Raw genomic sequence first — 11,220 nt, forward strand, 5'->3', positions numbered from 1 at the left:
CCCTTGATACATTAATAACCTCATTTATTAATTATATTTTGAGTTTTTAATTATTTATCTTTTTCTTTCTAATTTTTAATGTATTAATTTTATTTCATTATAATTTTTATTTTCATTTCATTCATCGTAATATATTTTGTTGTGAACATTTAGATAAACTAATTTTTGTTATACAATATATTTTGATGTACTTTATCTTCTTCATTTAGGTATATTAAATTCATTATAATACATTTCGGTGCATACATTTAAGTACACACATTTCGGTACATACATTTCGATACAAACATTTAGGTACATTAATTCAATATAATACATTTTCGGTACTAACATTTCAGTGCATACATTTCAGTACATACATTTAGGTACATTAGTTTAATATTAATACATTTCGGTGCATATATTTAGGTACATACATTTCGGTACTAACATTTAAATATATTAGTTCAATATAATATATTTCGGTACTAACATTTAAGTACATTAATTGAGTCTTTCAAGTTTGAAGAATGTTAAATAAAATTAATAAATTAAAAAACTCTTTTTTGGTCAAAAAATAAATTAAAATTTGTGTATTAATAAATTTAAATATTTAATGGGAGACATTAAATAAAATGCACATTAATTATTTTGAATTAAGGGCACATTAGGGACTAAAATCAATATTTAATCTAACACCAGGTTTTTTTAAAATTTTAAACTTCTTGAGGGATTAAAGTTCAAAAACCCCATAATTTTATATATAAAATCAATGAGGCATCTTTAGCCTCACAATTGCGTATGTCATATTATTTAACATTATGTAACGCATTCTACAATTCGTCACAAATAAACTTTCATATGGGCGGTAAAATTTCCCGCCCATTTATATGTGGCGAATCTGAAAGTTATATGTGACGCATACAATCTAAAAAATCATCCTGGTCCCACAAAAGTTTTTATGTGATTTCTAAAATCTCCTCACTTATTCTCGTAATATATGACGAATTTTTGTGCACCACCATAAATTCCATCACACATTCCTTGTTTTCTTGTATTGAATTTATGTAGGTAGAGCCTTGACTCTCTTTCCTATATTTTTGGCCATCTGGAGCCTTGACGTTAGCGATGCGAAGTTTTCAAAAGACGCGTTTTGTAAACACAAAAAAAGTTTCAAAACAAACAAGTAAAAACTAGCTATTAGTTTAACGACATTTATGGAGGTTTTGCATTCAGCCGACGTTATAGAGTACTGAATGGAGTTAATATATGGCCCCTTAGTAAAATACCAGAGTGCATCGAATTAAACCAATTTCTGTCTAACAACTACTCAAAACTACACCTGTGCAAATATTTAAGTACCCCCTCACCTACGCAAATGCTTAAGAGGACTTGAATATGCAGTGTATTTTCATCCACTTAATACAATGAACTTTCTCTCCCAAAAACTTCTTCCTTCATCTAAGTCTTCTCTCAAATTTCTTTCAGTCGTTATAGTTTTGTTCTGCTACTGCCATGCTGCTGCAGTGAAACTACCGAACAATGAAAAAATTCCGGCACTGATTGTTTTCGGAGATTCAATAGTGGATCCCGGAAACAACAACAATATTGGCACTATAGTCAAATGCAACTTCCCACCTTATGGGAGGGACTTCATAGGAAAACGGCCTACTGGAAGGTTTAGCAATGGCAGAGTTCCCTCAGACTTGATAGGTAAATCTAACTACTGTCATTGCTATTTTTACTTTTTACGGCTGCTGGCTTAACCAAACTGTAAGAAAATTAACCCGTTCCAAACTTTTCAGCTGAATCAGTTGGAGTGAAAAATATTTTACCAGCTTATTTGGATCCAAATCTGAAGATTGAAGACCTACTTACTGGTGTAAGTTTTGCCTCGGGTGGTTCAGGATATGATCCTCTCACTCCCCAAATCGTGGTAAATATTTATTATATCTTCCCATCTTTTACTATTTAGTATTTCATACATCCTTGCTTTCTGTTAATTATGCTTCGTTCAGTCTGTCCTATCATTATCAGATCAACTAGACCTGTTCAAAAATTACATACGCAAGATAACTGCAGCAGCGGGGGAGGAGAGGGCGGCAACTATAGTATCAAAAAGCATATACATTGTGTGCATAGGAAGCGACGACATTGCAAATACTTATTTATCTACACCAGTGAGGAGACCTTACTATGACATTCCAGCGTATACCGATCTCATGATTAACTCGGCTTCAAGTTTCTTACAGGTAATTGCAAAAGTCAGCATGGGAAAATGAAGTTTTCATTCTTGAAACTTTGCTTCCAAGTAATTGAGATCAAGGATTAAAGTGTGCTTTACTTTTTACCCTTATTTTAATGTGGAGAAAAATGGGGCTGCAGGAACTTTATGGACTCGGAGCAAGAAGAATTGGAGTAATAAATCTGCCGGCAATCGGGTGTGTGCCGTCACAGAGAACAGTGGGTGGAGGCATAAATAGGGATTGCTCCGAGACTGCTAACCAAGCGGCCCGCCTCTTCAACTCCAAGCTCTCGGCCAACATAGATGCCTTCAATAAGAGGCTTCCAGAAGCGAGGGTTGTCTACCTTGATATCTACTACACATTGCTTTCCCTCATCCAAAACCCTACTCAATATGGTAAGATCATCATATTTGTTTAATTTCAAATTAGTGATACATCAACTAAGTTTACGGGTAATGTCAAACTGTGAATCTAAGGTACTTATACATGGATTCAGGATTTGAAGTGGCAAATAAGGGCTGTTGTGGAACAGGAAACATCGAGGTTAGCGTCCTGTGTACTCGTTACTCTCCGGGAACCTGCAATGATTCATCGAAATACATATTCTGGGACAGCTATCATCCCACGGAGAAGGCATATGAGACCCTTGTCCCTCTGGTTTTCGATACGCAAATTCGTAAATTCTTCTGATCATCAGCTTCTCAGTCTCTCAAGTCTCAACAATCAATAAATTGGTAAGCCGGCTTAATGTGTTTTATTTCTCCTATTCTATATTGTCTTCAGTGTTGTACTTTTCGATTGTATTAATGTGCACAAAATTCTTAATACAATCTTACGGTGTGTGAACAAAAAGAAGAAATATGGATTTATAGCCTTCATATTTGTACGTAATAAACGGATTAGAAATCCAATTTCGAAAAACATGTCTTGTGAGCCAATTAAGGTTCCAAAGAGATTCACCCTCATAATCTGCAACGTGTTGGTGCATTTTTAATATTAAATGAATAAATTATAATTGTCATTATTTGTTGTTACTTAGTGGAAAATTAAGATGATCGTCATTGTTTGTTGTCAGTGGGAATTAAGATGGAGTCTTTAACCTTTCATATAATGTAGCTCTTATAACTTTGGACCATCCTAATCGTGTCCACATGGTGGAGTTGATTGCCATGTTTCATAATTAATAGAATGGTCAATAATTGTCCTTTGTTTGGTGCTCATGGAGTTGCAATCAGTATAGTCGACAGGAATTGAAACCCTAAATCAGTTGATCCGCATAAGGCCTTCATATTACGTCGATCGAGAATATTTACTAATTAGCCATATATTAATAGGAAAACTAATGAAAATGGCTTGAAAACTTTGAGTTTTAATGATAAGAACAAAATAAAGGGTAAAGTGAATAGTACCATGATTGACTTTTTAGTGTAAAAATGTGGTTTTTCGTTAAAGTGAACAGTACCGGGTGCTTTTCGTTAAAGTTCCCTATATTAATAGTTAATTTTTCTTTTGGATATAAAAATTATTATTAAATTTTTATAATAATTGTACATAAGTCAATGAAACATGTCACGTGATTTAGACTAGTTAGAAAATAACTAATCTATCATTCTCTCACTTCAATTTATTGATTTCCTTCTCTCCTCGTCCTCTCTCTTGTGTTTATCTACTCCCTTCAATCTTAGCTTTGTTTCCCCTTTCTCTCCCTTCACTCTTTCCCGTCCTTCTCTCTTCCTATGTCTCTCATCTTCTCTCCGATGAAGAAGAAGAGGTCATTGCTCATTGGTGACGGCGAGTAGAACTAGATCCCAACTGCTCAATCAATCAGCGACCACGACATCGTGATTGACACAATTCTTTCCAGAACCATCAACGACCTCAATGAGACTGTAGGGCGGATGGTGCAGCGTGGTTTGGGAATGAGTGGTCACATATCAACTGTTGTGTCGAAGAGAGTTTCTAGAAGAAAGTTTGTTGAGGCTAGGGCCGCAAAAGTGGAACTTGAGTATCGATGAGGTTTAGAAGACTCCATAGATGGATCAAATATGCAAAATTCGTGCTTCGAATTTTAGGTTATTTTTGCTACTTAATTTTGTAATTGAATTTGTGTTTGGAATGGTGGAAGGCAAAATCCATAGGAAAATAGAAACTGCATTGCAGAGTCTGAATTCAAATGTAAAAGCAGAACCAAAAACAGACATTCATTGCACAGCTTGGATCTCAATATAAAAACAAAACCAAAAACATACACTGCATAGAGCCTGAATTCAAATGTAAAAGCAGAACCAGAAACATACACGACATTGCATAGTCTAAATTCAAATGTTAAATAGAAACCAAAAATGGAGACGTCATCGTAGAGTCTTTAATGTTGGAACTTATTTGGATTTTACTAATTATAATTAAGGTTAATTATCCATATCAGACACTAGAGTTCAGTTAGGAGTTAATGACTTGGTTAATTGAATCTCCTATAATGTAGGACGATAAGGATTACGTGATGAAGTAGAGAAACACCCTATGATCGAAAGACAAGCGTAATGCTTGCAGTTATCAAACTGCCATCCTTAATGGGAGGAGGTAGTTATGATGAGATGTCTGTAGATGTCTATATATATACTTGGTCCCTGCTCAAGGAAGGTCTGTTTCATTTTCTGAGATAAAATCTAGATCCATTACTAGAAGAGAACATAAGGTTTCCATTGAGTAGAAGATCAAAGCAAGAGGCTTCAATCTGTGTAATGGCTTCTTCAGGTAAAACCTTGAACTATTGCTAACAGCAGTTCGTCAAAAATACCATGTGTGCATGTCGCAATATCATAAACAATTAGTTCGTTCAGAGTGTGACAGAAACCAGAATGGGAATAGTTTTGTAAGATCCTTTAAAGTTTTGGTACTTTATATCAACTGTTATATGATGTTATGTAATTCTCCGCTGGTTGCTGCTATGCAGAAAACGACAATTAAAAGAAGCTTCCCCAACGATTCCACCATACTCTTCTTGTGACAAGCCCCAGAACAAACATAGTATCGGCGTCCATACAACCATTAACATTCAGACAATAATCAACCATAACATGTTTCGTAGCTGCGGGCAACATAAACTTTATCTTTTTCTTGATAAAAAATAACGTCTTCATAATTCATGATCCAGCTTAGGAACTCTTATGCCCTTTTTAGGGTCAAAAGTTATGTTCCACGGTGTAATGTTTCATGACCAATTAAACATACACCATGACGCAGGGAATAAATCGAGATTTAAGCACAAGTCGACCTTATCATAACCCCTAGTACTCCAACAACCCTGGGATTCTATACACTCCAAAAACACTCAAATTTCCAATAGGTTGAATACCTTTATCTTTGGGAAAGACTCGGGCTCAATCGTCTTACAACAAGTTGAGAGAGCGGATGTATTATCCGAGTTTTATTGTTGCCCCATTTCCTTCTTTGACATGAATCAACCAACCCCTTTCATTTGTAGTTTGGCCGAGATGATAGACTACGCTTTCGTTGCGGTCACGAATCAAGTAGCCACGATCAGGGTTTTCGATGCAAATTTAGACGGGGTATTTGAGTGGTTTCTCAAAGGGAGGAATAGAACCTGCCATCGCTTACACTCCATGACAGTAGAGGAGCTGGAGTCGAAATCTGCCTGATCTGCACTGGCCCTGTAGAGCTCTAGTTTATTTGCTAGATGCGATCATGTGACTTGCTTCTTTTCTGTTCGGCCCCATTTTTCTTGTAAGGTTTAATTTCAATAACCCAAGAAAAGGGGTTATAGGGTTAGTCCAACTCCAACTCCTCCAACACCAACATTGTCTTTTTTCTTATACAGATGCCGAATTTCTTGAACTTTGCATTGCGCAACTCCCTTGTCGACCAGTGCATAAAACACCGCGTTTGCAAGCATTTACATTGCGGACTTCGTACTTGAGTAGTGTCTCTCTTTTTTCTTTTTTTTTTTCTTCTTTTAATCATCTAAAGAAGGGGTTTGAAGTTAATATCCGAATTAAAGAGTTAGTTGGTCACACGATCAGTTTATATATCAATATTTGTATTTTCCTTTGTTGTATAATGAGTTGAGCTATTCTAGGTTGTGCTATACGTACAACTACAAATTTTTATTTGGAAAACTTCAACTGTACGAGAGAAAGTTTATTAAATTCAAAAAAAAAAAAGGTTATACTTAGTCAAAGATACATAAAATTACCCCTCATAATACAAGGAAAAAAATAAAAAATATAAGAAAAAAGAGGAGACATAAATCTGACCCCTCTTAAGCTAACAAATAAAAATACAAGAAAAGAAGGGGACGTAAAGCCTAAAACCCTCTATAAAAAAATCTAGAAGGTCGACCTACAAAACAAGTTGCAAAACACCAAAGTAATACGCTAGAAAAAAAAAAAAAAAAAAAAAAACAGACATCATAAAAGAGGAAAAACAAGTTGCAAAACACCAATGCAATATGTACAATCAACAATATTTGGATAGTTTGTTCCACTTATAGATGCTTAGAGACTGAAGTTAAAAATCACATAGTTTGTTCCACTTATAGATGCTTAGAGACTGAAGTTAAAAATCACACATTTGCTTTATAACTACATGACAAAATTGGATCACTAATTCCTAAACTTTAGTCAAACTTGAGTTTTAGTTCTTGAACTAAAAATCCATGAGTATTGAATATGGATGAATGCAAAACATTGGAGCAGTACTATGTGCTGATGGTAAAAAAGCAATTGGATATATACGTTCAAAAAGTGATTAATCACTAAACACTAATTAGCCAAACCATATACATAATATACAATGAAGGTTAGATGATTTCTGATCACAATATGGTGTGAAAATTTGACTGCAAACCAGCGACGTAGGAAATAAGCAGCACCATTTTTTCTTCTTCTGATAAGATAGAATTTATGCAGCTGCAAGAACCTTTGACTGTTTTAGGTCATCTCCAACTGAAGGGTCTAAAAGGTCATAGGGCCGAAAATAACCCAAAAATCATCTCCAATCGAGGGCCAGGCCAAAGGGTTTGTGGGCCCCACTGGACAAAAAATGACCAAAGGGCCAACCGGCCGACTCAGGGCCAGGCCAGAATTTGAAAACCAACTGTAACTAGCTGACATCATCTAGCCGGTTTTTTTTTCACAGTTTTTTTTTTTTTTTTTTTTTTTTTTTACAAAATTTGTTTTAAAAATTGTAAAAATTCTTTTTTTTCCCTACAACTTCCTAAACCATTAAACATTACATAACATTAGGTAACATGAAACAACATTAAAGAATATTAAACAATATTAAACAACATTAAATAACATTAAACAAATAAAAATTATGTTTGGCCCTCGGTTAGAGATGGTAAGAAATATGATCTTACACGGTTCATTAAAATATTAATTTTTTGAAGGGCCAAATGGCTAAAATCAGCCCTCTGGCCAGCCTTCGGCTAGGGAAGGCCTTATTTCTTTCTTGTTGGGCCATATGAAGCCTTGACTTTGAAAATGCGAATTATATAGAAGACGCGTTTGCAACATGAAAGAAGTTTATAGCTATTAGTCAAGTAATATTTCACGGAATTTCTCTTTTGAATTATCAAACTCTTAGTTTGCAATGCCGTGTCATGAGGAAATTTTGCATCTGTTGCATATGAGATAACAGTTGAAAGAAGTAGATTTCTAGCTCACCCAATTAATACGTCCCCTCGAATTAAACCGAACCCTAACTAACAACTACTAAAAGCTAAAATGTACATCTTTTGAGCCAATTATTGCGGTAGCCACATACTTACACAAATGCTTAAAAACGCCTATGAAAACGTAAATATGCAGTGTATATTTTCACCCACCAAGGCAATGAACTTCCTCTCCCCAAAACTTCTTCCTTCATCGTCTAAATCTTCTCTCAAACTTATAATGATCACCATAGTCTTGTTCTTGTACCGCAATGTTGCTGCTGTAGAGCTACCAAACAACGAAAAGATTCCTGCAGTGATTGTTTTTGGAGATTCAATAGTGGATCCGGGAAACAACAACAATATTGGCACGATAGTCAAATGCAATTTCCCACCTTATGGGAGGGACTTTGTAGGAAAAAGGCCTACTGGAAGGTTTAGCAATGGCAGAGTCCCCTCAGACTGGATAGGTAATATAACTATTGTCGCTGTTGTTTCTTACTTTTTACTAGCTCTATTCTTTTTACTAGCTCTACTGGCTCAACCAACAACAACAACAACAACCAGCTGTATCCCACTGAATGGGGTCGGCTGTATGAATCATAAAACGCCATTGCGCACGGTTTTGCTCCAAGTCTTCAGTTAGATCCAAGTACTAGCTCAACAAAACTGTGAAAATGATTAACCCTTTACAAATATTTCAGCTGAATCAGTTGGAGTGAAGAAGATTTTGCCAGCTTATTTGGACTCAAATCTGAAGATTCAAGACCTACTTACTGGTGTAAGTTTTGCCTCAGGTGGCTCAGGATATGATCCCCTCACTCCCAAAATAGTGGTAAATAAATATAACCCCCTTTTTTCTATTTACTATTTCATCCTTTCTTTCTCTTAATTTTGTTTCTATCAGTCTGTCTTACTCTATCAGATCAACTGGATTTGTTCAAAAAATACATAAGCAAGATAAATGCAGCCGTTGGGAAGGAGAGAACAACGACTATAGTATCAAAAAGCATATACATTGTGTGCACAGGGAGTAACGACATTGCGAATACTTATTTATCTACACCACTAAGAAGATCTCACTATGACATTCCAGCGTATACCGATCTCATGGTTAAATCGGCTTCAAGTTTCTTTCAGGTAAACATCGAACAATTGCAATTCGTGAATGTCAGCACTAGAAAAATATATAGTTTGGTAGTCGTGCATTACCACTTATGTAGCCATAAAGTACTAAATTTGCAATGCCCTGCATCCTGAGATGCACATAAGCTTGAGATCCATCAGAATTTCATACCTAGTTAAACATTGCTTCTCCCTTTTGCACCCAAGTTTGAATCCCCCTCCCCGTAGTGTAGATTAGACTAGAATATTGCTCAAACAAAAATACAAAACTTGCATCAGAACTAGCCACCTCAGAAGAGTAACAATTGTCAATATGCCGCATATTTCGGTACCCCAAGTTCCATAGATGAGCTCACACATGCGTATCTTTTTCATTCTTGAATCTTGGGTGCCAAGTAATTGGGATTGTATGAAGAAGCTGCTCTGAGTAGTAGCAGAGATGGTTAAAGCGTGACACACAACGTCGTACTTTGCTATTTTTTTAATGTGGGGAAAAATGGAACTACAGGAACTATATGGACTCGGAGCAAGAAGAATTGGAGTTGTAAGTCTGCCAGCCATCGGGTGTGTACCGTCACAGAGAACACTGAGTGGAGGCATAGACAGAGGGTGCTCGGAGACTGCCAACCAAGCAGCAAGTCTCTTCAACTCCAAGCTCTCCGCCCAAATAGATGCCTTCAATAGGAGGCTGCCAGAAGCAAGGCTTGTCTACCTCGATATCTATAACACATTGCTTTCCCTCATCCAAAACCCTACTCAATATGGTAAATCACCACCTTGGTTAATTTCGGAAACAGTAATTCGCAAAAATGCGTTTCCAACAATGTTCGCATATCATGTAAAGATTTATGTTGTCGTACTGTGAATCTAAAACTAAACATTCTGAACATGAATCAACAAGATCAATAGTCTAAATTCATGTTTTTTAAGTCATCGTCATAGTCTCGGAAAAAAAAAATTCCACAATGCATATTGATCATAAGGTTGGTATAATGATTTTATATATGGTTTCAGGATTTGAAGTGATCAATCGAGGATGTTGTGGGACAGGAAACGTTGAGGTTAGCATTCTGTGTACACGTTACTCTCCGGGAACTTGCAATGATTCGTCGAAATACATATTCTGGGACAGCTACCATCCTTCAGAGAAAGGATATGAAGTCATCACCTCTCTGGTTTTTGATTCGCAAGTTCATAAGTTCTTCTGAAGCCTCTCTCTCTCAAGTATCAGCACTCAATAAATTTCCAAACCAGTTTTGGTGCGTTTCTCTTTCAGAAGTTTGAGCCTCAAATTGTTAGAAATTGATGTCAGTCACTTTTTGACTCTTGTTACGCTTTTGTATTTTTTTTTTTAAATGGATAACTGGTGGCTAATCACGGTTATCCATTCTTTCTGGGTCCGGAGAGACTATGAGGATTTCACCCCATTGAAAAATCAATGTGACATGAAATTAACTAATTATACTTCATCCTAAACAAAGTACAAACATGTCTTCATATTAGTTATTTTCGATCGAAATGATGAAAATTTACTCAAAAATGTGAAAATTTAGAATGAAACATTGGGGTTGTCAAACACTGATTTAAACGAAATATGAAAGTTTCTCCAATGTTTAACTGATATATCAGAAATATAGAAGAAATCTGTCAATTTTAACCAAAATTTAAGTGTTTTTCCGACATGGGTGAAGTCCAAACCAAGTGCCATAATACAATTTTTTTCAAGTTTCCAGCCAATTGTATTATGACACTTATTGTACCGGACCATGTTTCAAGCTAAAGGTGGCATATCAACCCATTGGGTTGTTAATGCGTACCCATGAAGACTCATTGAGTTTGTTTTCACCTTATACCTTTATCACCACTACCAATCTCATCTCGATATTATATTGATATCAAATTAAACGGGTCTTAATGTACTCATTAATAACCAATAAATTGATTTGTCACCTCTATTCCCAACACAATGAAAAATTTCTCATGCCGGTGATGACTTTATATAATCATAACTTCTTTTTTAGCTTGATAACCAAGTCCAAGTTGAGGATGGATCGTTACATTTTCAACACGATGCTCTTTAGGTGTAGCATACCTCTGTTTATAAGAAAGAAGTCGAGAAATAAACAGCAGCATGGGTATCAGCACGAATTGAAAGCTCTGTAAATTTAATTAAAAATTTTGTGGTAATTTACTGCT

General features: G+C 35.7%; 2 protein-coding genes across 2 annotated transcripts; both read left to right on the forward strand.

The window, feature by feature from the left end:
- Positions 1-1,284: 1,284 nt before the first annotated feature.
- LOC103426782 (GDSL esterase/lipase EXL3-like) lies at positions 1,285-3,249 on the forward strand. The gene is made up of 5 exons (XM_008364858.4): positions 1,285-1,692; positions 1,785-1,915; positions 1,998-2,231; positions 2,365-2,620; positions 2,722-3,249. The coding sequence occupies exons 1-5, from the start codon at positions 1,407-1,409 to the stop codon at positions 2,913-2,915; spliced, it is 1,101 nt and encodes a 366-aa protein (XP_008363080.3). The 5' UTR covers positions 1,285-1,406; the 3' UTR covers positions 2,916-3,249.
- A 4,768-nt stretch (positions 3,250-8,017) lies between these two features.
- LOC103456047 (GDSL esterase/lipase EXL3-like) lies at positions 8,018-10,483 on the forward strand. The gene is made up of 4 exons (XM_070808083.1): positions 8,018-8,369; positions 8,604-8,734; positions 9,533-9,788; positions 10,039-10,483. The coding sequence occupies exons 1-4, from the start codon at positions 8,021-8,023 to the stop codon at positions 10,230-10,232; spliced, it is 930 nt and encodes a 309-aa protein (XP_070664184.1). The 5' UTR covers positions 8,018-8,020; the 3' UTR covers positions 10,233-10,483.
- Positions 10,484-11,220: the final 737 nt, after the last annotated feature.

Source organism: Malus domestica, chromosome 02 (genome assembly GCF_042453785.1).
Source record: "Malus domestica chromosome 02, GDT2T_hap1".
Classification (NCBI taxonomy): Eukaryota; Viridiplantae; Streptophyta; class Magnoliopsida; order Rosales; family Rosaceae; genus Malus; species Malus domestica.

What these genes read in the sequence shown, in the direction of transcription:
- LOC103456047 (XM_070808083.1), top strand. Translation starts at nt 8,021, where the DNA reads ATGCTTAAAAACGCCTATGAAAACGTAAATATGCAGTGTATATTTTCA. An exon ending in AGTCCCCTCAGACTGGATAG is followed by an intron (nt 8,370 to 8,603) that starts GTAATATAACTA and finishes CAAATATTTCAG; the next exon opens with CTGAATCAGTTGGAGTGAAG. An exon ending in CCCTCACTCCCAAAATAGTG is followed by an intron (nt 8,735 to 9,532) that starts GTAAATAAATAT and finishes ATGGAACTACAG; the next exon opens with GAACTATATGGACTCGGAGC.
- LOC103426782 (XM_008364858.4), top strand. Translation starts at nt 1,407, where the DNA reads ATGAACTTTCTCTCCCAAAAACTTCTTCCTTCATCTAAGTCTTCTCTC. An exon ending in AGTTCCCTCAGACTTGATAG is followed by an intron (nt 1,693 to 1,784) that starts GTAAATCTAACT and finishes CAAACTTTTCAG; the next exon opens with CTGAATCAGTTGGAGTGAAA. An exon ending in CGGCTTCAAGTTTCTTACAG is followed by an intron (nt 2,232 to 2,364) that starts GTAATTGCAAAA and finishes ATGGGGCTGCAG; the next exon opens with GAACTTTATGGACTCGGAGC.